This window comes from Nilaparvata lugens, chromosome 10 (genome assembly GCF_014356525.2).
Source record: "Nilaparvata lugens isolate BPH chromosome 10, ASM1435652v1, whole genome shotgun sequence".
Lineage (NCBI taxonomy): Eukaryota > Metazoa > Arthropoda > Insecta > Hemiptera > Delphacidae > Nilaparvata > Nilaparvata lugens.
This window is the reverse complement of record NC_052513.1, coordinates 6,750,773-6,778,717: the sequence shown is the minus strand read 5'-3', so window position 1 is coordinate 6,778,717 and position 27,945 is coordinate 6,750,773. Positions and strand designations below refer to the sequence as shown.

The window sequence follows — 27,945 nt, the reverse complement described above, 5'->3', positions numbered from 1 at the left end:
CTACAAACACGACAAATTGACCATACTCTATTATTTTATTAGAATTTCCTAATTTTTATTGAAAAATTGTGAAACATGAACAAATAAAACTTATAAAGTTTTAGAAACTAAATCTGAGCAGTGAAAAATGAATGTACGATCGACCACACTTGATTCAAATATAGAAGCAACAAAATGGATAAATCGAAATTGCTAAAATTGGGAGTAGACGATTTGTAGTTAACTGAAAAATTTATTTTGAGTGGATATTATGAATAATTCTGTTGGAATAATAATTGTTGAAATAGGTGAAACCTAATATAAATGTGGTTCAGTTGCTGTCAGGTTAAAATTTCAGGGGAATTTATAATATTATTATTGATTTCATACTGCAAAGGTTAGAGATTCGATTAAAAATATCGCATATCGGTGCAAAAATATCGATACTTTTAATTGTCGATATGAAACACTATCAATGCAGAATCAGAATCAGAATCAGAAGTAGTTAGGTTAAGTTTGATTGAGTCAAAGCAAAAGCAAACAGTTTGACGGCTTCTTGGCATTAACTTACATTTTTTCATTTTTAACACTTTTTAAGAAGCTATCTACAGAAAATGTAATGTCATTAAATGTAAATGTAATTAATTCGAATTGTCATTATTAAAAACTATCATGAAGAAGGAGAGGACAGCAGATAACTCAAGACCTTTCAAATTATAAGTATTTCCAATGTTCAATTTGTTTACCATAACCTATAACTTGAATTTTTAATTTATTCTTTAATCTAGTGTGCTTAGCATGTATTTTTTAAATAATCCAAATACTATAAGAATATTGCAATATTATTTCTCTTATAATTGATGAGAAGTTATGCTACAATCTTTTATGTCAACAAAGAATGATCTATTTTGTTAAGAGACAATTCATGGAATTGTTTTGTTGTTATAATTCTATCAACATTTTCATTATTTAGTTATAAATTTGCATTTATACCATACATTCTTCCAAACGAGACTTAAATAGATGTCAATACTATTTAGGAATTTTTACTTACTAACTTCTTACTTCTAAAAGTTCTTATCTATTGACCCTTACTTATCCTAAACAAATACTAGGCTATTATTGTGAAATGAGTTGTTTAAAATTATAAATTATTATGAAATAAAAACACATAGATGTTGTCAGTTTCTACACTTTAATTTGGTAGAATCGAAACCATGGTCGTGTACCAAATTAAAGTGTAGAAACTGACAACATCTATGTGTTTTTATTTCATCATGGAACGTTTCTACAACATCGACCACAACTCAGTTGATGTCTTCCAAGTGCTAAGATTTATTTATTTATTATTCTAATTTTCACAAGAAAGATATTATGACTTTGATTGTCAAGACCACTAAATCAGTTATTTTCACCACATACTGTGATTTATTAAAGTGAAAAATTAATTAAATTTCAACTATCAAATTGTTGTTAAATTGAATAGAATTTTCGTCAGTAAAAATTACTTATAATAACACTTACGAATAAGAATTGACTTATTAACCGACTGATGATTTTCAGGGATTCGTTGAATTGACTCTAGTACCTTTGAAAGACCACTTGAGGTACATCAAGCTAAACGCCAAACAATGTAGAATCTACAGAGTGTGCCTCAACGATGTGTATGAGGCACCGTTCCAGTATTTCGACCCTTTCCTCGACATCTGTCAAGGTGACACAAAAGAGTAAGATTTGCAATTCTTTGATATTTGTTTAATGCTTGTGTTGTTTTTTTAATCATATTACATATTTACGTCTACTTCATCCCTTTTTTCAGTGATGGATGCATTCTCCATGAAACTATTACCATATAAAAACTTAGTGGTTTTAAATGCGTATAACATTGTTAGTTGCTACATATTTTTAAATGCGTATAACAATGCTAGTTGCTACATATTTTTAAAATGCATACTCCATGAAACAATTACCGACATTTTTGGTGAGTCTTGTTAGGAAACTTCTATTTTTCTATAAAACAGCACTCTATCGATTACAATATTTGGTGGAGGCATAACAATAAACAAAATTTAGTCTGTTGCTATGTGCGTTCACCTTAAGGCAGATTCTTACAGTTTTACTTCTTTCTGTTAATTGTAACGTTTTCTCACATTAGACAATTTTACACACTAAGAAATTCAAAATTAGGGTTAATTAATTTATTAACAGTCACAAATCATAGTACATACAATAATATGATCAGGGGTAAACAGCAGGTATTGTCCAAAATTGTCTCTCCCCCTAATTTTTGTGAATAAAGGTTTTAAAAAATCAGGTTATGTTTTCACTTTTCAAAGTATGGAGTCCAATTTTCACTCCAATAAGATTATGTTGAAAAACATTGAAGCTATAAGCATTCAAATCCGACCATTCTTTTTGGTACACTATATAGTTGTTATCAGTGGCTTTAAATTGAATTGAATATAATGATGATTTTGTCGTGTCGATTGTTAGGAAATCGTTAGACCTGTTTGGGCCGGCGCACTTGGCGGCGGCACTGCAGATAGACCCGGACCAGAATGCGGGGGAGTTAGTGGTGACTGTGCCACCCGAGGCGGTGGCCGCCGGCCTGGTGGCTGAGGGCAAGGCACTGCGGGTCGGTGTCGAGTTCTCCCTCGAGCAGCCCCAGGGCGGAGTCCACTTTGTCATTCCCGAGTGCGAGGGCACGCTCGCCGAGGTAATACTAAAATGATAACAATGAACCTCTAACCTTCCCTCTAACCTCCAACTATCTTCTCCTATTTAGTGTGCCATGTGATGTATCAGCCACAGAAAAGAACTTTATGCCATGAGACTTGACGAACTGAACGGCTCAACTTCCTATTTGTTTCAGTCCCTCAAGAAATGGTCAAATAGGTAATTGATGAACTTAGATCTTGACGAACTGGGACCCTCACAATAATACTATATAAAGGTGGATCCCAACATATCAGTTATCATCTTCATTTTCGAATGAGTTCGGCAACAGCTGAGTTGGAATAGTCACATAAACTATCTCTCGGTAAACTGAAAAAAATCAATCGATAACAATCATTAGAACTCATGAGAAGAATATTCTCACTGAAATTGATACCGAACTGCTGGAATTCACCTTAAAGTGGTGCTTTCCAATTAATTCTATTCATTCGGTCGGGAAAATAAAAAATAGATCGTGTGCATAGATTAAATCCATAAAAGTAAATTGAAAAAACAAATCAAAATTCCAAGAAATAATTTAGTACCCTACTCTAGAAAAAAAATTTTTTTTTTTTTTTTGAAACAATAACAACTATCCAGAATAAAAGTAGAATGATATGAAAAATTACTAGATCTGTCTTTTTGAATAGTTGTCAATAACTATCATCTATATAATAATGAGGGTGTCCTAAACTCCATACGAATAACGTTAAGCAATTCGCACTTGGCGGAGGGCGACCAGGTTTCTGCATCTATAACTCGAAAAGAATTGACGATCTGGCCGCGCCGATCACAAAGCGTTTGGTGGGGATAAAACGCTGTTCATCTCTGAACATCGCCCCCCCTCCCGAACGCTTGTCTATGTCTTATGATATGTGATCATAGATTGACATAATGACCATCGTAATTGTAAGGTTTAACCTTTTATCATAAGAGGTAAATGAGTTTGTATTTGTGTTTGTTGTAGCGAGGCGCGCACATGTTCACATACTGCTACGAGAACTCGTCGCGCCTGTGGTTCCCCTGCGTGGACAGCTTTGCCGAGCCATGCACGTGGCGCCTGGAGTTCACCGTCGACGAAAGTATGGTGGCCGTATCGTGCGGCGACCTGGTCGAGGTCGTCTACACGCCCGACATGCGTCGCAAGACCTTCCACTACGTCCTCACCACACCGGCCTGTGCGCCCAACATTGCGCTCGCTGTTGGGTCAGTAGTCACTCAACTCAATAACTGACTAAATAAAGTCTTTGCAAACCTTAGATTACAGCAATGCTTTTATGGAGAAACTGGGTAACTTTGTGCAGTGGCGATGTGGTAACCAATAAAGTTATACCAAAAAAATAAATCCAATGTTATGGGGCGTTTATGTTCCAAATTCCACTGTTAGCTCAAGGCGGATAGTCCTAGTAGTTGTTTTTCGTGAAACTATGTGACGCTGGTAGTCTCTCATACTTTGCTGTTCTTACACTCTCACCCTGCCAAAATAGTAATAATAGACAGTAGTCGACAGTAATCGGCTTGAAATTTGGAACATAAACTACCTATACCATGGGATATCGTCTTATGTTATCTTTTCTCTATATCAGTAGTCGCTCAGCTCAATAACTGACCAACTCAATAAAGTCCAAGTCTTTGCAAACCTCAGTTTGCAGCATTGCTCTTCATGGAGTACACTAACTATGTAAATTGACGCAGTGGAGATTTCGTAACCAATAAAGTTATACTTTGACCTTGACTCATACTGAGGTGCGCTTATATATTGCAAATCGAAAACTTTTCAACTTGTTCTTAGTTCTGCCATATTTCATCAGAGCTATATAGTCTGTGAGAAAAGGAGCAAAAAAGAGAGCGTAGGTCAATTTGACAGAATCAGCAGAAATGCGGCAACGAATTAGGCGCTTCTATTGGCCGCTTTCACACTTACCGATTTCTTACCGACCCGACAGGACAGAATGTCTCCGATTGGCTGATTTTCGAACCAGCCAATAAGAGATCCATCGTGTCGTGTCGGCGAGAAATCGTTAAGTGTGAAAACAGACATCCTCATTAAAGAATAACTTGGGCCATAGAGCCCCGTGTTGCAAACTAAGTTTGAGATACTTTTATTAAATGAAAAAGACTAAGAAATTGTCAATAAACCACAGATTTATTGATACTTTGAAAGACCGGTTTCGGTTATTATACCATTGTCAATCTCCGGTCTTTCTAAGTATCAATAAATCTGTGGTTTTTTGACGATTTCTTAATATGATAATTTAATATGAATAATTACCACAATATCAACTTCTCAACTACACAAAAAGTGAGATACTTTTCATTTTCTTAAAATGTAGAATTCGTTGACAAGAATGTTTATTATTTTATAGTTTCTATTTTGTTAGAATGAATTACATATTTGAATTAGGAAACTTTTTTTCTTCCAATCAACTGCAACTACTTTACTAGTTTTACCAGTAGTTTTATATTAGAATTATTGAAGTGTTCTGTTTAGTTGAAAAATCATTTTATCTATCAAATCATCTTGAATGTGAAATTAAAGAATATCTGAATCTGTGTAACTCCAGTGCATTCTCTTTATTTGTATTTTTTGTAAATATTTTAAAGCATCGAGTGACAGTGCGTTTTAAGCTTGACATTTATTTCAAAATGGAAATGTTGAATGTTACAGGCCTTTCGAGATATTTGTGGATCCGTACATGCACGAAGTGACGCACTTCTGCCTGCCTGGTATGATGGCCAACCTGAAAGTATCAGCCAAATACATGCACGAGGCTTTCGAATTCTATGAAGAACTTCTAGCCAACAGATATCCATATTCGTGCTACAAGCAAGTGTTTGTCGACGAAACTGATGTTGAAATGTCAGCCTATGCAACCATGAGTATTCTAAGGTGGGTAGTAAAGTATTTGAAAATGTATTTACTATTGGAATGTTTTCATAAATTCATGAGTCTTGAATATTTCAAATCGAAGTTGAGCATTGATGAAGTTTCTGATAATGATGCCCAAATGAGACGTAGAGTAGATTTTTCAGTGACTGCAGGAAATAAAGAAGTCGTAGATAAATGAGTATACTTTTGGTGGACTCCGAACCGCCGGGAAGTAAAGTTGAACTCATAACTGTCAGTTGGTGGAGATGACCTCAAGCAGTCAAGCTTTCAATGAGAGCACGGTGCTTATCTAAACTGAATAATAGGCTTGCCATGAAAGTTATTCTTCAATAACTAACAGTGAATCTGATTGCTATGTTGTAATTTAAATCATTTAAAGGTAGGTAATTTTAAAAATGTCATTTATCATTAATGATAATAATCAAAATGATTAGGAGAGAAAAATATAACATGATAGAAGTTGGATATGTTTAAATGTGTGTGGTGTAGAGGACTTACAAGCTCTAACTCTTCGTGTGCTATAAAGGAGTAAAAATCTTTCACTCCTTAAAGTGTTCATCACTCAATAGTCAAAACATTTCATGCGACGAAAGTCGACCAAACTTTGAAAAACTCATAAGTGAAACAAGTCTGTCAGAGTTCAACAAGTTATGACCACTTCCCCAAGGTTACAAATCATTTTTAATAAATAAAAATTCTGCAAATAACTTTTCTATATAACGTCAATGTAAGGAATATCTGTAAATCAATAGACATTATTTTAATATGTGTGTAATTGGTGCATACTGGTATTTCAGCCTTTTCTCGGCTTCTAATCTACGTCTTTGTCAGTCAATAAAAAAATTATAATAACTATTCAAAACACTTATTCAATTCCTATATGGGTGTTTATTCCTATCTAGTTATTGTTTATCAGCTACAATCTACCTTGGACTATTATTTTTATGATTCATAGTGTACATTGTATTGTTTTCAATTTGACGAAATAAATTTGAATTTGATTTGACTTATTTTACAGCACCAATTTGCTCCACTCGAATTCAATAATTGATCAGACGTACATAACAAGGAAAGCGATGGCACTGGCAATTGCTGAACAATTCTTCGGCTGCTTCATCTCAATGCAGAACTGGTCTGATCTGTGGCTGCCCAAAGGAATTGCAACTTATTTGTGTGGTCTCTTCTCTAAAAAGCATTTTGGCAACAATGCTTACCGAGAGTGGATTTATATGGTAAGCAAAATTTCAACCCAATTGAATTATAAACAATTATTAATCTTTTTTTAGTTTCCTCTAGTTTTCCTCTTTTGGAAATGAAAATCGTTGACGTGAATTTTTTAACGTAATCTCAAGTGATTCCTAAACATATAATTTTATATAATTAATAATATAATTTTACAATATCAGTACTTACTTATCACATCAGCCACACAACTAGAATAAAAACGTCATAGACACTACGGCCTGAGGTTATAAATAGGTGTTATATTTTACAATATAATATATTGCATTGTACAATAAGGGTACTAATATCGTACAATATTATTGGTCTAGTGACCGCTTTATTGATGATCATTTCATCAAATAAATTCCGAAAATGAAGATGTTCAGGGCTAAACCTGTTTTTTTCATTTCCATAACTATAACTATGTTATCAATAAATTTTTAGTAAGTAATATTGTTTCAAGCGAATGAAACTTACACAAATTGGAACGCAAACCTTTGTTTTGCGCAAACCGCATTAAAGTTGGCCTATTATTAATGATACACTGGCTGTCATTAATTCTTCAAAAGTCTTAGGCCCGGTTACACAAAAGCCTGTTGATTTTTTTCAACCGACTCTGATTGGTTCTCGAGGCATTTAATCATAGTTAAAATTCAAGAGGCTTCCGTGCAACCTGGCCTTACTGAAACACGATACATACATTACAATAAAGATTGACATTACAAATAGTGAGTTACAATCGCCATAAATATTAATTTTCCAATAACATTATTTATAATGAATTAACCAAATTGTTATGTGTACGTTTTAGGAACTTGAAGAGGTAATCAAGTACGAGGAAAAGTACGGAGGCATAGTGTTGGATCCGAGTCAGCCCCCCGCCCCTGTGCCAACTGTTGCCCCCGCCCCTATGCCCACTCCCAAGTCGCAGGACCCCGGATTCTATTTCCCCGTTCGCAATATACACACCATGTCACCACTCTACCTGGAAGTAATGAGGAAGAAGGCTCATCTTGTCATCAGAATGTTGGAGCACCGTATTGGCCATGAGTTGATACTGCAGGTAAGACAGTTCCGGTGCATTTGCAATAGTGATTGATAGATGAATAAAATTATTTTGATGGCTTCCATTTGCGAAACATGTAAACGCATGTTCAAAAGTACTGTGGCTAAGCTTGAGAGACACTCTTAACTCTAAAGTTAACAGTCGAACAGTCTTAATTCTACGAACAAAACAGTCAGGTCGAGATGAAGATTTCAGCTAGATATCGTTCTTCTATATCTATATCAATGACTTCAAATGTTACCATCATTGCCCAGCTATTTAGTGGTATCGATCTTCACCGCGATTAACTCGTTCTGTTCGCACTTTAGATTGTGATATTGGATTGATTCTAACAGAAATTTTTGAGGAATGTTTAGGTTTCTATTACTTGTCCCACTTATTAAATCTATATTTTCAAAATGAAATTGGTAGTTCGATAATGCAAATCCAAAAATAATATTCACCCAGTATAATGATGAAACAATATTAGTTTCATAGATACGAGAAAAAATAGATAAAAAGAATATCAATTTATGTAGTTTCAGTTTCTATTTTTAACTTTCCCATTCAAATATTGGAGAGTAACACTTGAACCGCTTCAAAATTCGTGTAATGTAATCTTTGTAAATGAAATTTAAATGGATAAAGTAAAGCAATTGCTGAATCTCATTCCCAACTCGATGATGAAAACATTTTTTGTGTAGTTGAGAAGTTGATATTGTGGTAATTATTCATATTAAATAAACATACTAAGGAATTGTCAAAAATCACAGATTTTATTGATAGTTAGAAACTATGAGAAACTACTAAACTGTTAAATGAAAAATTTTCACGAGATTAGCATATTATCTAATACTAATAACATAAAAATTCAATTTTTCTCTATCAAACTATTATATTATTGAATTCTATGCGTAGGAATTTTTTGTAATAATTTTCAAGTTTGAAATTCAGTAATTCTGATAACTTGTCTTGAACAATAATAATAATTATTGTTATTATTATTATAAAAAATAATTATTACGTCATTATCATTCATTTTTTGTGGATTGATCAACTCATTATTTTTGTCCAAGCATAATTATTATTGATTTCATTACGACTATAATTATTCATATACAAAGATCTATTAAACAAACAACATATTTGTTGAACTATTAAACACCTAACAATCATCCAACACATAATACCGTAACTTGCAGTACTGCGTACTTACTTGTTCTGTGTTTCCCTAATGTGTGATTGATATTGTTTCAGGTGCTCAACAAACAGTTGAGCCTGGCGTCAAACGCGGCCACTCAGAAAGTGTCGACTGGTCTGTGGTCTCACATGCTTATCAGCACCAATGTGTTCGCCAGGGCCATTTTCACAGTCACCGGCAAGGATATGGCTGTCTTCGTCGACCAGTGGGTTCGCACCGGGGGTCACGCCAAGTTCAACTTGGGGTTCGTTTTCAATAGGAAAAGGTAACTAGGCTAACTGTAATGAGATTCAATTTAATCTGTTAGTATTCCTCATAAATAGTATCATTACTTCTCATTCTTTCAATACTGAGGCCCAGTTGCACAAAAGCTGGTTAAATTTTAATCGTGATTAGCCTAATGTCACGAGAACCAATCAGAGGAGGCTTCTTTTCAAAAAAAGCCTTTTGTGATTGGTTCTCAATCAGAGAAGGCTTCTTTTCTTAAAAGCCTTTTGTTGATTGGTTCTCGTGAGTTTAATCACGATTTAAATTTAATTGTTTTTTGTGCAACCGGCGCTGTCAGTGTAAAGTGATTCCTACTGAAGCAAATATTGTTTATCTACCCTGTAAATTTATATTTTTGGTTCACAATCAAACAATTGTATACCCTGAAAATCTATTTATTCCATAATATAGTTTTTTCCTGTATAGCATAACTCAATTATTATTACATTTTTATAGTTCTCATTCTGGTTTACCCTATCAGTTGAAGATCTTTATTTTTCTTTTTTGAAACACATAGAAATAAGACAATAGTCTATTAGATTCAATAGTAGGTTAATTATTCAATTATCCCTTGGATCGAAGGTTATTTGTTGTATTTTTTCTAAAGACACTTGAACTAGAAATAATACAAGAAATATCACTACACAATGTTTTCATTTTGATCCACTTTTCAACTGGTGATATTCGTTTCAGAAATACAATTGATTTTGAATTAAAACAAGACACTATTCTACGAAATTTTCTTATTCTGATTTACCGTGTCAAATGAAAATTATTATTAAATCAAAATACGATTATTAATGTAGATATTATCTAATGTAGTCATATATCACGAATTTATTTTCAGAAAAACACAACCATGCTTGAACACCTATGGCGTCATCTTCAGTGTCATTTCAATATCATACACCATAGGTGCTGAAACATTTTTTATTTCTCAAAATAAATTCTTGATATCTGACTACATCTTCTTGTTAACATTATTTATTTATTTACCACATTGTGTACAAATACTTGACATGAGGAAAACACAACAGACTCATGCCCAAAACTGTCCGATTTTCAAATACTATAATGTGAATTTAGTATATTTATAATGTTTATATTATGAATAAATATGACTACATTGTCAGAAATGAAGATGATTTGTTGTAATCGTTTTCAAGGACTACTCGCACTAGAAGTGAGACAATATCATTGAAGAGAATGTTCTCTTCCGGATATACCCTATCAACTGACGATTGATTTTTTTAAATACCATTGAATTAGAAAATAAGACAAGACTCCTTACTTCTTCTTACAAGCCTCTCCATTCATCTCGATCCTTTGCCTTCCTTCTCCATCCTCTGATGCTCAACTGCCTCAAGTCAGCCTCTACGTCATCGATCCATCGCATTCTTGGTCTCCTCTCAATCTCCTTCCACCTGGATTCATCTTGTAGACTTTCTTTGTACTAAGACAAGACACCACTCATTCTGATTCTCACATCAACTAACAGTCGGGAGACCCAAACTATACAGAGTGTTTCAGAAGTAGTGTCGAACATTCTAGGGTATTGTTCCTGGATGATAGGAGATTAGAAATGTCGTATTTGAAGTGTCCAAAACTCAGCGGTTATCCTTTATAGCTGCCATTTTGTTTTTTCACTTAGGAATTTTTATCTCAAGAACGAAATGTTGTATTGATCTGAAATTTAGCATGAATATTTATGCTATAAAGACTCACTTTTAAAAAATAAAATGAAAAAATTGACGGCCATATTAAATTTTTCATTGCAAATTTCACGAAACCCGTTCACTTTACAAAAATTTACAACAGAAAAAAAGTTGAGAAATTTCATCAAGATTTCAAGGATACCTTTTTTATTAAGATTGGCCAAAGAATAAAAGAGAAATTAATTCTTTTCGTACTGCATGCATGACCACTTTTCACCATTTAAACATTTTGAGTTTTGGATACTTCAAATACGACATTTGTAGTCTCCTATCATCCAGAAACAATAACCTAAAATGTTGGATACTACTTCTGAAACACTCTGTATATTCAGGCTAGGTGGTACCTTCTCGAAAGGAACTTCCCACTACCAAAAAATTATACCAATTTACTTTTAGAAGTAACATTTTGTTATAGAAATACGGTTGAACTAGAAATCAGACAGGACGCGACTCAGCAGAAGGGAATCCGGAAGTACGTTGGGCCACTGCTGGTGACCATTCAGGAGTTGGACGGCACTTTCCGGCACACGCTGCAGGTGGAGGGCACTGTCGCCAAGGCGGACATCACCTGCCATTCCAAGTCCCGCCGCAACAAGAAGAAGAAGATTCCGCTCTGCACTGGCGAGGAGGTCGACATGGACTTGACTGCTATGGAGTCAGTTGTATTCCCTCTGTTTTTTAAATCTTTATAAGCTATAGAGAGACTTTCATCACAAAGAAAATGTAGCATTGATAGCATAATGCTATCTTTTCTCTATAGTTTCATGCTATGGAGTTTCATATTTTACCCCTCTTTGGAGTAATTTCTATTTCTTCTGCTTTCATATCAAATCATAAATATATGGAAAATCAAATGAACTTTGAGTCACAAGAATCATTTTCAAATTGAAATAGTTTTATGCTATTTGTTTCCAATTCTATGAAGTGATGCTACTGATTTTCATTTCAATAAGCTATAGAAAATTAAGTCACAAGAATCATTTTCAAATTTCAGAGGTGTTCTTTCTATAGAGAGAATATAAAACAGTACAGATGGTTCAATCACGAGAAGAATATGCTTCGAATTCAGAGACCTGAGAGTAATAGAGTTTTATGCATACTCTCTGTTTCTCTTTCAATCTATTTTGCAGCAGTATTCAACAGGGCAGCCAACCAATTATCCTCAAAATTATTCGCGTGTCTGAGTTATCTGTTCTTCGTGAGAAGTGTCTGTCACATCCAGGAAATGAATAACTAACACTTCCTTCACGTGCATTGTATATTCAAAACTACAGATGGAAATTACTGAGATATTGCAAATATTCAAATGCTGATGAATTAATTATTATTATTAAACGAAAATCCGAATTAAATGCTGTAATTCACCCGAAGACTTCTGTTACTGCAAATATTGACAACAGGGTAAACAGCTAGATGGAAATTCGATGAGCGCTACTATACAAAAATTGTTTGTCAGCCCGGGAATCGAACCCAGTCCTCCCAATTGCCGGCTATGGCTTCGTATAAAATGAGCGCTGCTGTCCAGAGATTGTCAGTTTGGTGTAAGGGTAAGCATTCCTGACCGGCAATTGGGAGGTACTGGGTTTGATTCCCGGGCTGACAAATAATTTTTGTATAGTAGCGCTCATCGAATTTCCATCTAGCTCTTTACCCTGTTGTCAATATTTGCAGTCTTCGGGGTGATTTACAACATTTAATTCTGATTTTCGTTTAATAATAATAATAATAAGTATATTCAAGAATTCATGAAATGATCCTTTCTCTGTACTTCATTCTCCCTCTGACTTGACTCAACGACTGTTCTCACTATTTAATTTTTCTTGGAAAATTATAATATGAATCAATATTAATTCCCAATGAACAGGGATCTATATGCTTAACTAAAAACCTCATATCTATATTCGACTACAAAACAATGAACGTGATTTTTGAATTGTGTTTTTTACTGAATGTAATTTATTTTTAAGGTAATTAAAATTATTTTATTGTTTTCGTAGTCAATGAACATGGTTTATGTATTGTTTTTTTGTAGATAATAATCATTATTCATGAATTGTTTTTGAAGAAAATTAAAAAGATTTAGTTTTGTTCTTGTTGGCAACGAACAAGATTTATGTATTGCTTTTGTATACGATAAGCATGATTTGTGTATTGTTTTAAGTGCGGACTCGCCAGTGCTGTGGATCCGGCTGGACCCGGACATGACGCTGCTGCGTTCGACGGTGATCGAGCAGCCCGACTACCAGTGGCAGTACCAGCTGCGTCACGAGCGTGACGTCACAGCGCAGATGGACGCCATCTTGGCATTGCAACGCTACTCGACGCCCGCCTCCCGCCTTGCCCTCACCGACACCATCGAGAACGAACACATCTATGTACAGGTGCGCTGTCGCGCTGCACACTGTCTCACCAAGGTTTGTCTACTTCTTTGTTTTTTGTTTGTTTGTTACTTTGTTAGGTTAGGTTAGTTTGTTAGCTTGTATGTTTCTTAGTTTGTTTGTAATGTCTTCTCAGAAACTCGTTAACATAATATGGGAATCGTCACCGTGGGGCTGGCCACTAACAATATGTCATACATTGTTGTGACAACTCAGCAAAACCCCGAGCAAATTTTTTTGAGATTAGGTTTCTGTTTATCCGATTTTTTCATGTTTATTTTTCCTTCGCTGCTCTGTTTGAGGCTAAATTATCATCAATCATTATAATTTGTAATTTTCCAGTGGTTTATCTATTCTTATTGGTTCTTTATTTTATATTAGACGCCTCTCGCTAATGATGAACATGTGTATGTGCATGATAAACATTCATGACATGCATGATCTACCGTTAGTGGCCAGCCTAACACAAAGTGAAACCCTAACACATTAATATTAAATCAACACACAAGGTCGAATCTGAAATAAATGTTGAATGAAAACTTTTGCAATTTGATCATTTTTCATAAAATTCATTACTCATTTCTCGGATTGACATGTCTGGCTGAAAATACGAAACTGAATGAGGAAGGAAAATAAAAGAAGACTTGGCCTTTGACAATGAAAGTAAAGAAGATTAGAAGAGAAAAAGGAGACTATTGAACAAGACAACCGGCAGTCTTATTCTAGAGATGTATGTTAAAAGAGGTTAATTGTTTCAAAGAAGTTTATGAATTGGGATTGCATGTTGGTATTCCAATGACAAAATATTCTATTTATTATTTTCAATTCTGGAGCATTATTTGTAACATTAAGATAATTTTTTACTGTTGCAGGTAGCCAATGCAATGACGAACTGGGCTGGGCCTCCAGCTATGTTGGCAATATTCCGAAAACTTTTCGGCTCTTTCTCGTGTCCTTCTATTATAAGACAGAACAATTTTCAAAATTTGCAGCACTATTTTCTTCAAAAGGTAGAGAATTCCACGTTTAAATATTGATGTTTTCTCATTTTGTCAATTACTTTCTAGTCATTTACAAGGCATTAATTTCAAGAAACGAATCTATTCAATACACAATTTTTTCAATGTTCAATTCAGAAACATCTTCAAGCTAGGAAATTATTATTTAGGCAAATTTCAACCGTGACAGCATAAAAATTTGTTGTTTGACTTGATGAGTCAAGATTCCAATACCTAGAAAATTTATTATAATCTTTTTGTTACTGATTTATTCTTCATTGATTTAAAAATCTCCACTATTAAATTGATTATCTCCAATTAAAACCATCATCACCAATTTAAACCACCATATTTATCGGTGGAAATCTTGTAAGTTTAATTCTGTCTACAATTTCGTAGAAATAAATGATCCTATCTGCATTTTACTGTTGAATTAATAGATGATAACTTGTCATTTTATATTCAGACTTGTTTCTGATCTTGGTCTTTATTTCAAAATTAATATTCTATCGTTTTTCAGTGACTGTTATAAAATGAACCGTTTTTGTATCTTCAGAGGTTTCCAGTTTTTAAGCAATTAATACAGTTGTAGCTGAGTTCTTATCTTAATTTTCTATTTTAATACTTTTATCCAAATTTTAATACGTTTTTCAAATGCATTCATGATATCTTAACAATTATTTATTTTTCAGACAATCCCAGTTGCAATGGCTGGACTACGTAATGCTCACGGAATATGCCCTCCAGACGTGATACGGTTTCTGCTAGATTTGTTCAAATACAATGACAACAGCAAAAACCGGTTCTCCGATAATTACTACAGAGCTGCTCTAATTGAGGCCCTGGGTGCTACAGTCACACCTGTCATATCAGTGGTCCAGCAGGGGTAAGTCAAATAACATAAAAAATAATTATCTTGAACTTTTTATAATAATTGTAGCGTTCTTAATTGTTTCTAAAGTTGAGAAAACTTGCTACAGTAAATTCTGCAGCGTGTCTTATTGTACGATGATAATCATATAGATTTTTTATTATTCGATTGCACTTAATAGTAATAATAATGTTGATAATGTTTTGATACTGCGTACTAAATAATGATTTTTGGTCAAGTTCCAAAATATAATTTGTATTAGATTACTCGCATTATTCTACAGCCTTTCCATTTTCAGATAAATTGCGTTTCAAAACTGAAGACAATATGGATATTCAAATTAGAAACTAGCCTTTGATATTGAGAAGCCTTCTTTATCAAAATATTATTTTAATTACAAAAAAATTGTCCGCTCAATGTGGATTTTCTATTATACTCTGAAAATTGAATTTGAACAGTTCATAAAGTAATGGTCGGAAAAAATGTTTTCCTGATAAAACTTTTCTAATTTGATAGCTTGATGATATACAAATCGAAAAACTTTGAAAATATCACCAGTAGAAAGTTTATTTCAGCCTTTGCACAGCCTTAAGGGTGTCTTGAAGTGTCTTGAAGAATAACGTGAATTACTTAATTTAATTGAATTAAATTCAAGTTATAATGAAATTTAAGCTTCTAGTTTATTTAAGCATCTACTGTTCACATCACTAATACGACAGTTGTTTTTTCCATCTTAGATTCAAGTCCATCTACTCTATCAGTTGACCAGATCAAAACTACTACAGTCATTTCAGCTTTCGAGTGCAAGTAGAAAATGTGTGCATTTGCTTCAGGATCTGTGTCTTCCTTTCTGTTCAGATCCGAGATAACAGCTGAAAACCTTTCTGCCGACACCAAACTAGTGCTGGAAGAGATAACGAGGAATCTGAACATAGAGAAGCTGCTGCCTTGCTATAAGCTGACAGTGACTGTGGCCTGTCTCAAGGCAATTAGAAAGTTGCAGAAGTTCGGTCATCTGCCAAACAATCCCGCCTTGTTTAGAACTTATGCCGCCTATGGACAATTTATTGGTGAGTATTTTATTTTGACAGATAAAAACGATGCAGTACAGTAGAATAGGAGATGAGAAACAATAAATAGCAAGAATAATAATATAATCCTTATACTTGTATTTGAAATTTATTTTTTTGCAATTTCTGAAACATACTTTGAATTTAATTTGTGGCAAATTCTGAAACATATTCAGTACTTGAAAAATCTATCACCAATCATAAACAATGATTAACTAACATTCTTTCAAGATTATAATTCACTTATAAATAATTATGTATTCAATTCAGAAGTAAGACTTGTTTTTGTAGGATCATTATATTTAATTTTATTCTTTTGATGATGCTTGAACAGTTACTTTGGTATATTCTTCGTGATTAAAACGAATGGAAAAAGTTCTAGTAGTTTGCTATCCAATTGATGGTAAAATAAATACTCATATTTCGTATGGCTTTTTGTTGCTTGGGATTCCCTTGCGAGAAGGTTCCACCTGCCTGAATATATAATTCAAACCGTCAATGGCCTTTATACTTCAGCCGGAACCGACAATTCAACTTGCTCAGGAGGTGTGTTACCTTCACTTGTGTTATTATCTTCTTGAAAAAACTTTTGGTGAAAACTGGGTTGGAATCTGGGATCTTCTGGTTGCTACGTAAGCACTTTACGTGTAGATGATATTAAGTTTTGACGGAAGTGAAGCTGAATGTTCGGGTGTTTCAGATGTGAGACTATGCGCGCTGGAGGCGCTGGTGGACTTTACGAAACTGGACGGGCGCTGGACTGACCTCGAGTACCTGCTGGATGTGGCAGAGGAGGACCCCGACCCCTACGTGCGCCACTCACTTGTGCGCATGCTCTGTCAAAACCCCCCTTTCTCCCCTGGCGGACATCCGCACCGCCTTGACCGCGAGGATCTCGTGCATCGACTATGGACTCTTTTCAAGTAAGGGCATTCAAATTAGTCTTACATTAATATAAAAATATCACTTGAAGGTTATAACAATAATTTAAGGTTATACTTTCATAGAGAATGTATCAACATTTGAATTTAATAAGACATAATTATTTCAACGATTCCAAATTACTGCATGCATTTTTATTGATCTGTCTAGAAACAAATAATGAAAGCTAAACTTTGTGGGTTATTCTTGTGTGTTGAGGGAATTTGTGAAATCAATTATATCTATGGGCTGAGTTTTTCTATCACAAACAGATTGAGTGGTAAGTTAGAGATTTCTAAATCCGATTAATAAAGTAAATTTTCAAAAATGTTCAATACACTGTCCCAAAACATACACATTCAATATATTTGCCTCCTATTTGATATTTTCTATCCATTAGCTGAGTTTTTTCAGCTAGTTCCTCATCACTGTCAAATGTTCTATTCATTTTCATACGTATTTGATGAAATCTGTGTCAAAATTAATGATTTTCAATTATTAATAATAAATAATGAGTGTAAAGGGCACGTATCAAATCATTTCTATTCAATAGCCCAGTATTCAAATATTCCAGCACTGCACAGATTGAGTATATGAACGTTTATTATTATTATTATATTATTATTATTATTATTATTATTATTATTATTATTATTATTATTATATTATTATTATTATTATTATTATTATTATTATTATTATTATTATTATTATTATTATTATTCTCTTTTTCACGCAGTTGCGGATAGCTTATGCGAAGAGGGGCAAAATTTATGCAACCTCTTGGCATTATTTTCTATTATTGATGGAGTATTTTACCAAATATGTTGGAGCGTTTGGCGTACTATGCGAGCTGTATCAAGCAGAACAGACTTCTGCATTTTCCCTACCAGAGTTTCTGAGACATCAATAGCCTTACAGCTCTCCACTGTTGAATTAAGAACCAGACCATTCACAGATATTACGATTGGGATTATTCTAACATTATTGAGCCCATACATATCTTTGAGCTCAAATGCTAGCTCTTGATACTTCCTCAATTTCTCACCTCTTGTTCTTTGACAATTTTCATCTGCTGGTATGGCTACATCAATTATCAAGGCTTCTTTTTGATTCATGTTCAACATTAGGATGTCAGGCTTGTTATGAATGACTTGCCTGTCAGTGATCATTTGCCTGTCAGTTATTATTATTATTATTATTATTATTATTATTATATTATTATTATTATTATTATTATTATTATTATTATTATCCCTTTTATAAGCACGCTCTTGCGGAAATATTTTCAAAGAAGGGGCACTTTAATGCAACCTTCCTTTCATCTTTATAACACTGTTTGACTATTTTATGAACTTGCGCACAATACGTGCAGTGTCAAGGAGGACAGATTTTTGCATTCTCTTCAGCACCTCGTCTACCAAGTCAATACTTCGACATATTTCCACAACCGACTTGAGTATCAGGCCATTGACTGTTATTACAATTGGAAGTACTCTCACTGTATTCAGCCCATACATTTCCTTCAGCTCAAATGATAGCTCTTGGTATTTTCTGATTTTCTCGCCTCTGGTCTTCTGAGCATTCTCATCTGAAGGTACAGCAATATCAATTATATAAGCCCTCTTCTCCAGCTGATCCAATACCAGGATGTCAGGCTTGTTGTGTACTACCCGCCTGTCTGTAACCATTTGGACATCCCAGTAGATCTTGACGTGATTGAACTCAACCAGAGGAGGAGGCTGATAGTTATAGTAAGGGGGGACCTCTGCAATATTCCCAAACTTGATCTGCATCTCCAAGTGCACAATTTTTGCCACATTGTTATGACGCAACATATACTCTCTTGGGGCTAGCACTGAGCAGCCGGATACAATATGTTTTATCCGATACAATATACAATACAATATGTTATTATTATTATTATTATTATTATTATTATTATATTATATTATTATTATTATTAATAATTTATTTTCAACTTTTGTGATGAAATTTTGTAAAGGGAGATGATGAAGAAATCAGCCAAAACTGCTCCCTTTACAAAATTTCATCACAAAAGTTGAAAATAAATTATTAATAATAATAATAATAATAATAATAATAATAATAATAATAATAGTAGTAATAATAATAATCGTCCATATACTCAATCTGTGCAGTGCTGGAATATTTGAATACTGGGCTATTGAATAGAAATGATTTGATACGTGCCCTTTGCACTCGATGATTATTATTAATAATTGAAAATCATTAATTTTAAAGGGAGCAGTTTTGGCTGATGAAGAAGCTGTTCGCTTTTAATATGTAGAATATCGTACATAGGATAGTATGATAATTATTGTGAATAAAAATATTTGTTGTGATTTCAGCTGTATGTGCTCGCATGATACTCGTATGCGCTGCAACTTTGTCGATCTTTACTACGCCTTGTATGGCTCTCACCGACCCAACCACCTTCCGATTCCAGAGCTGGCTGCTCTGTTCAAGCCTCAGCGTGTTGAAACGGTCTCTCACGACATTCATGTAAGTTGATTACAACTACTGTCTTACTGAAGTGTGAATTTATTCATATAAGAATGTATAGTTATTTGTGCAACTAGTGCGCAAAGTGACAGTTTGCTGCACCGAAAGAAACGTTTACGCCCGAGCCGTAGGCGAGGGCGGAATGGTTTCTTGAGTGCAGCAGAGGAACTTTGCGCACGTATTTCACATTAAGTTTTTCCTACAGTTACCATTGAATATGAAAAGTGGGTAATTATGGGTAAAATTGCCTGAATAATGTAGTAGTGTTTGAATGAAGAGGCGGCTGTGTGCTGAATGTGGTGGCTGTCGGCTGTCGCTGTCATCCACTGTTGTCCTTGGTTATAATATATAATGAATAATAATTAGCGCGTTGTGCTTGGTTGCACCTCTGCTCACTATAGCAGCCACAGCAGTCACTGTTACCAACTTCATTTTGATTTTGCTGCACTGTTGCTCCATATAACCTACTAAGTATTTTGCGTTGCCATGTTGCAAATCTGGAGTGCAGAAAAATTTTTCCCGCACTAGAGCGGAAAAGTGATTCTTTGCGTTCTGTAATCAGTGCAGCAATAGCCACTTTTCAACGTAACTGTAGGAAAAGAAAATTTCATATAAAAATAGTATATTACGCTACAAGCACAGAAAATTAGTGTTTACGGTATGAGGATAGTTTCCCGGGCGAGGCTTGCCGAGCCCGGGAATATGTTATCCGAATACCGTAAACACCTTTCTCAGAGAGTCGCGTACGATATTTTTCGCCACACTACAGGTATAGCTGATGCCAAAAAGTTAGGCGGTTTCATGGGTCTCTTGTGCGTTCCAACAGCTGATGTTGTCAAGTAGAGTTGTCATCTAGCTTGGCTTAGGTGATGATTTTTAAATCAAAACAGACAAAAAATAGATGCATTGCATCAGCTGTTAGTAGGTTACACCATGTGACCCACGAAGCCGCCTAACTTTTTGGCATCAGCTATTATAAGAATAGTAAATTGAATGTTTTACGAGGGGGGGGGGAACTTTGATGTCTCATATCTCTGGAACCAGACGTCGTGGGGTATTCAAAGTAGGGTGGAAATTTCCGATCTCACCCTCCTGAACACAATGCACCATATGGCACAGTTGTCCAAACACATTTTCAAAAAAAAACCATTTCTCTTTCACCTTTCTTAGTTCCATGTTAGCGGCCGGAAAGGGTACTCTTTCCGGCCTTAGCCGGAAAGAAACCTGTTCTGACGTCAGACGAGAGTCCTCTGCAAACAATGTCTTTCAGATCCACGTAGGGACTGGAAAACAGCTGCTTTCTGTGCAGTGTGGCGAAAATAAAATTCTATCTGTGATTTATCTGAATACTGATAAGATCGAAGATCATTGATGTCCTATTTATAGATTTGATAGAAATGGTTGGATTAATAAAATCTTCAGTAAGTTAGTTACAACTACTGTTTCGATGATGTATGAATTTATTCATATAAGCATGTAAGAAATTTTGATGTAAAAATCAAATTAATAATAATAATAATAACTTTTATTCACTTAATTGTACAATTTTACAAAGCATAATAACATAAAAAATATCAAGTGCACTCCTCATTAGGCTAGGCCTGCGTCGAGTAGTGGTTCGTCTTATGAATTACAGAAAATATATAAGAAAAACGATTCAGCTGCTTCAAGTACTATATAGAGCTACTTACATAAATAGTATTATCTTATGCCATCAATCAATCTAAACAAAAATACACATCTTCCACAAAAAGAAACAAATTGATTACAATGCTTAGTTTATATAGCCTAGTTTACAGAATAAAGTTAAACATATTTCAATGAAACAAAACGAAACGAAACAATTTATGAAGCCGATAAATCACAAAAATTCAGAATTCTTTCTGTGATTTATCTGAATACTCAAAAGATCGAAATCATTGATGTCCTATAGATTTAATTAAAATTGTTGGGTTAATTAATTCTTCAGTAAGTTAGTTACAACTACTATTTTTACTGATGTATGACGAAATTCACACTACTATATAAATAGATGGGATAAGTTGCCCGAGCTATATAGTGCTTTTCAATTTGATGATAGTTCTTAATAATTTGAAGTGTTTTGTGTTTTTAAAAAGTAAAAGGTGATTTTGAAGCAAAAAAGGGTATTATTTTATTTTTATTAAAAGTAAATTCTTATGACTTTTAGTGGATGTGGAATCCCTTGCGGGAATGTCCCACCTTCACTACAGCATTACAATATCTAACAGAACTGCCCTCAATTATAGTGAGGTTCACGTTTCAAGTTAACGGATTTTATGGAGACCATACTTGCCACTTTTTCTTTTGTTGGTTATGTATCCTGTTACTATGGTGTAGTAGACCAACAAGCTATCTACGCATGCGCAAATGGTTCATCGATCAATGAGAGATCTTCGATGTGGTAAATTGTGAATGCACCGCGGTCCGGAGGCGAGGCAGGATTTATTTACCGGTAACTGGATTTTGGAACATTTACTGTCAAAAATGGTTCCCATGGGACGCGGAACTGTTTACCGGTAAATATTAATTGGACAATTCACCATTTGTAACAATGTACCGTATTCCCAGAACGTACACAATCTTACAAAAATGTATAATTTTGACGAAGTAAAACTTGATTCAATTCAACTCTTGACAATTTGGCAACGGTGTGGATTTAGAAAAGAATGGAGTTACCTGCTTTGTCTACTGACATACAAGGATAACAAACTTATGTTAATCAAATGCCAACTTTAAAACGAGAATCTCACTACAGCTCATTTCGTGATTGAAGATTTCTTTATATTTGTGAATTAACAAATAAATAGTTCTTTTTCGATCTATTTTTTCTAATTTTGTTTGATTGCAGACTAAGCCGTCGGTTGAGCAGCTGGACATTGTTGAGTCTAGTGTGGTGCGTCGCTCTCCCAGTCCTATGGCCCTCTCGCCTCCTCCCTTCGCCTCCACCTCCTCGGCCATTGGCAGCAGCAGCAGCAGCCTCGCTCCGCCCGCCAAGCGACGCGCCCTCTCGCCACTGCCGCTGAAGGAGGCCGCCGAACTGGTCACTGATGACCTTGGGGTTGTCACTGTTGAGGTGGTCGCTGGTGACGAACTCAGCAAACGAATCAAGGTCAGTGACAAGGATTATAGTGACAGTCTCTCTAACAGTTTAGTAATAACTGACAATGAGGTAATTTGTGATTATTTGTATTAGGATTAGTTAGTGATCAAGGAGAATGACAAGACTCTATGTTATCTTGAACAAGTTGACATCTCACTCAATGAAACTGCCCGATTGATATCAGGATGTTTAAAATAGTTTGTAATTGATAATAACATGACCATAAAAATAAGTTATGTTCTCACTGTGGAAAGTTAAAGTTCAATTTCTGTCCAAAAATATATATGAGCTGAAAATTTTGAATTTAGAATGATTAAAACACCAAATTATAATGAATGAAATGGACAAATTGAAGACAAAAACTAATAACGCAGTAAAATACATTTTAACAGTACTGTAACTTGTAATTACGTCTATTGGGTAAAATTACTAATACAACAAAGGAGTACCGATGCGAAGCATGATTACTTACTAGTATCATCATAATCCAGTAAGTCTGTCTCAATCTCTAATTTGATCAGTTGTAAATTCGTATGGCTTTTTATGTGTTGGTGGGGAGTCCCTTGCGGGAAGGTCCCACCACCTGAATATATAATTTGAGCCGTCAATGGGCCTTACGACTGTCATACTTCAGCCGGGACCGACAGTTTAACGTGCCCATCCGATAACACGGGAGTGATCTGGTTAAAAAACTTTTGGCTGTGAGAGGGTTTGAACCCAGGATCTCTATGCTGCTACGCAAGCACTCTATCCACTAGACCACGGATCACTCCATTTGATAAGTTGTAAGTTGTACTCTCATCCATTAAATTCAACAGTGATTAGATTACGTCGTCTAACAAAGCAATACTCTGAGAATCAATGAGAGAAGCGGAACATGTTTTTAAGCGGTGAAATTTAATAGACGTGTAACCTAACCTTACTATTTTGGACCGTTTGCACAGTCAAAGCTTAAACTCGATTTAATCAGCTGGTGGCTTAAACTCAAAATGAACCGCATTATAACAAATAAGACTTGATACGTATTTAATCCAGTTTAAAATGAAATTTAGTTCTAACAGTCACTGTGCAAACGGCCCTTAATTGCTCATCCTTCTTCCTTTATCTATTTTTAAATTTTTCTAAATATCTTTTTCTAAATTTAGATGGGTTGGGTGGGCATTGTACTGCCTGTTCCGAACCTCTGTGCTTCTAAAATCAACCCATCTATTTTTCAATTATTGATGTATAATTCGATTGTTTTCTGTTGGATTAGACGGAGCCAGTCGAGATTCAGGTGAAGACTGAATACTTTTCGGAGAACTCAGCCTCGTTGCCTGGCATAGTGGAGGGGGGGAGTGAGCGGACCGGACCTGTAGGATTTGAGCCGGGCATGTTTGGACCCGCCAAGGAGTCTTCGTCTTCCCATCATAAAGCCGACACTTCCTCTTCCAAGGTGAAACTTTTATTGAATTTATTGAACAAAAATAATAATCTACAAAAAGTACGGTAGTAAAATAGATATAAGTAGTCTACGGTAGACTACGCCGTACAGTGGCGGCGGTTGACCTGAACAGTTGGGTGGGTCAGTGGTGGGATTTGTGGGGGTGGGGCTGGTAAGTGGGGGTGTTTTATGAAGCATATTTAACTTAACAAGTTGTTACGCAGGTAGTCTGTCATTATCCTATAAACTAAATTAAAACAACATAATATGTAACTCACCAAAACACTTGTCAAAGTAGACACTACAATTGGATTATGCTAAATTGAATTATTCATATTTCTTCACAGTAAGTAAATAGTAAATAACAGTTACAGCTGTTATATAGCTATGGTGAATGTGATATTTTCAAGCTCAAAATTTAAGTGTTTTTATTCTTTATTTTGTGAATTTATAGTTTGTTTCATGTTTTTAAGAAACTTTTATTATTAATTCATCCAAATTTAAAATTGTTTGTTTTATTCTAATTTATATTTTAGATTGTAATTTGGTGTAGAAATTTGAATGGACATAACCTATAATATTTGGACAATTTAGAACAAAATTAGGAAATTGAAGAAGTTTTAGGCAATAGCCTGTTTTTTCTTTTCCAATTCTTGTATTTTTTGCTAACCTTATAAATAAATAAACTAATTAATCTATGCAAATATAATTGATTTTGATTTGATTTAAAATATTAGCACAAAAGTAGCTTGAAGTATTAACTTATTACTTTATAAAATTATATTACAACCTTCTTGTCAATTCGGATGCAATTAACATGATGGGATGTAAACAAAGCTATACTAGCGCTCAGCAGTCCGAGCGAGAATACTGTGAATCAACGTGCAATGGGCCAGCTCAAACGGGCCCACTTGCTCCGTATACCGATGCATTGTTCTCAGCCAGCCCAGCGCCGCCGGCTTGCGTTGCCTTGCCAATATGTTCTTATGAGAGCTAGAAAGGCCTGAATTGTGTGGCCCTTTAATGTGCTACGTAAGGATTCATGGCCTTTGTTGAACTCGTACGTACTCTACGGATGATTTGCATGGTAATTCAACGAGAGTTTTCACCAGTTGACAGTTCAAAATTAATTTATATTGTATTTTATTGAATAATAGCAATTAACCTCATATCCTAAAGCATTTTAAAATGTACTTTACTGTTTCATTTGGGTGGGCCCGGCCCACTCGGCCCTGATGGAAGCGCCACCACTGAGGCTACCTATAAAGAATACATCTAATAATAGATTGAAAGTTATAAAAATCAATATAATAGAATAATCAAATTATCTTCGCATCATAAAGCTGACACTTACTCTTCCAAGGTGAAACTGTCATTGAATTTATTGAAACAAAAATAATAATTTAAAAACAGTGGTAGGCTATGATTTACTACGATAGTGAACTGAACAACAGTAGCCTCTCTATAAAGAATACATGTAATAATGGATTGAAAGCTATAAAAATCAATATAATAAAATAATCGAATAACCTTTGCATCATAAAGTTGACACTTTTTCTTCCAAGGTACTCGTAGAATTGTATTGAATTTATTGAAAAAGTAATTACTGTAGACTATTTACTACATTAGTAAACTAAACAACAGTAGCCTCCCTATAAAGAATACATCTAATTATGAATTTGAAGCTATAGAAATCAATATAGTAGAGTTTTTTAGTGTTTAGGGCCGGTTTCCGAGCTCGGGATTTAGTCAAGTTGTAGATTTTAAACAGTTGTAGTCAGAAAATTGGCTTTCCGAAACGGGGCGCAGTCGTAGTTTTTATGATAATCTTTTTTTTCTCATTTCTATAATTGGAAACGTTTTTCCTTGACGAAATGAAACACTCTCAAATAATCCAAAAAGCTGAAACTTTACACTATTTTCTCTTTATTTTATTTTGTGTTCAATTTTCTAGTTTTTCGAAATTTAATTTAAACGTCTAGATCTTAACCAAATCCCAAGCTCGGAAACCGGCCCTTAGAGTTTTTAATTGTAAATTTTGTCGCTTTCAAGTGAGTATTTACACATTCATTACTATCTTGATTCTTGATTATTCCCATGTGTTAATCTATTCCTCTCTCTGTTACAGGCCAAGAAAAAGAAGAAGGATAGAAAGAAGCATCGTCATAAGCATAAGCACAAGCACGACCATAAGCACAGCAGTAAGGACAAGGACAAAGATCGGGATAAGGATAAAGAAAGAAGCAAAGATAAGGAGAGAGAAAAGGATCGAGATAAGGATTCAAACCGGCTGAAGGTCAAAGAGGAAACGTTGAGCTCTTTCAGTAGTTCTAGTCCCAGTCCAGGACATTCAACTGGAGGAAATGATTTCACATTCTAAAGTTCATATCTCAGGCAATCATCAACGATTTTTCAAATATTTTATTTCATCTTCATTACTTATACATAAATAATTATATTGTTTCATTTTGTCGACTCTTTTGTCATATTGGTATAGATTATATTGTAAAATAGAATATTTTTATTAATAAACAACGTTTAATGTTCAACGTTTTAAAATTATTTCAACAAAGTCCTAACACAATGAGTAATGAACATTATCACACAAAGCTGTCAGTATAAAGCAAATGAAATAGTGCTCGGGAACAACTGTTACAACAATTTGATTCTCATTTTCCTTCAGAATTAGAGAAGTCTGGGAAACTTTTAAAATGTCAGTGTGGTACGACGTGAGTAAATGAAGAAACAAATAAGTATATGATTTACCTTTCAAGAATTCATTGGACTTATCCCATTCAGACCATCTACATTAAAATACAATATTTGAGAGGTGAGAGTATTTGTTTCAATTATAATACATTATAATTTAATTGTAATTAATAATTAATGCATACTTTTTGAACGTACATACCACAATTTTCCGATTATCTATGAAGAAAGTTGTTGTCGCTTATGTTGTTTAGTAGGTTATATTTTATTTATTCTCAAGTATACTCTAAGACCATCGGAAATAACTTCAAATATTTTCCTTACTAGAATTGAAAACAGTAACTCTACAAATGCCACTTCTAAGGTTTGTCATTCCAGGGAAAACTTGTCTTCAATATTTGTCTATGAATATGAATCTTATGATAACTTATCGATCATGATAAACTTCACACTGATTACCGAATATTAAAGTAGGTACTTACTTTAGGGCTAGAAAACTTACCAATACTATCGTAAGATACTGTCTGTTCTATTATTGTATGATTTCAATACAGCTAATATTAAACAATACATCAATGAAATATGGTGTTGTTTAAAGATATGAAGATTTGCATTAGAGACACGTAAGTACAAGCATAAGTAAACTTGAAGTAAGCAACTTGCTGCAAATTCAGCATTCAAGTCGAATATTTAATTAATAATTTAGAAGCTTCTTTCAAAAGATTACTTTATTCCATTCATATCCAAAACCTCTCCATGGCACCACTAAAAATATTTGTCGATATTCTATGATTTGAAACCACCGAGTATTAACTGATAAGAAGACAATACTTAATCATTGTGAAACATAAAGGTAAATCTATTCAATGAGAAATTCAAACTTTTCAAAGGG

At 34.4% G+C, this 27,945-nt stretch overlaps 1 protein-coding gene across 1 annotated transcript; it reads left to right on the top strand.

Moving 5' to 3' along the window:
- Positions 1 to 1,477: 1,477 nt before the first annotated feature.
- On the top strand, positions 1,478 to 26,893 carry LOC111044921 (transcription initiation factor TFIID subunit 2). Its single transcript, XM_039436182.1, has 17 exons — positions 1,478 to 1,706; positions 2,473 to 2,695; positions 3,662 to 3,900; positions 5,363 to 5,584; positions 6,603 to 6,816; positions 7,620 to 7,871; positions 9,111 to 9,319; positions 11,452 to 11,691; positions 13,198 to 13,450; positions 14,287 to 14,424; positions 15,105 to 15,298; positions 16,142 to 16,353; positions 17,054 to 17,276; positions 19,647 to 19,800; positions 22,670 to 22,930; positions 24,177 to 24,356; positions 26,473 to 26,893. The coding sequence occupies exons 3-17, from the start codon at positions 3,674 to 3,676 to the stop codon at positions 26,722 to 26,724; spliced, it is 3,231 nt and encodes a 1,076-aa protein (XP_039292116.1). The 5' UTR covers positions 1,478 to 1,706; positions 2,473 to 2,695; positions 3,662 to 3,673; the 3' UTR covers positions 26,725 to 26,893.
- Positions 26,894 to 27,945: the final 1,052 nt, after the last annotated feature.

Bases quoted from the DNA above. Each gene is read 5' to 3' on its own strand.
- LOC111044921 (XM_039436182.1), top strand. From the start codon at position 3,674: ATGTTCACATACTGCTACGAGAACTCGTCGCGCCTGTGGTTCCCCTGC. The intron at 5,585-6,602 runs GTGGGTAGTAAA...CTTATTTTACAG, and splicing joins GCAACCATGAGTATTCTAAG to CACCAATTTGCTCCACTCGA. The intron at 7,872-9,110 runs GTAAGACAGTTC...ATATTGTTTCAG, and splicing joins GCCATGAGTTGATACTGCAG to GTGCTCAACAAACAGTTGAG.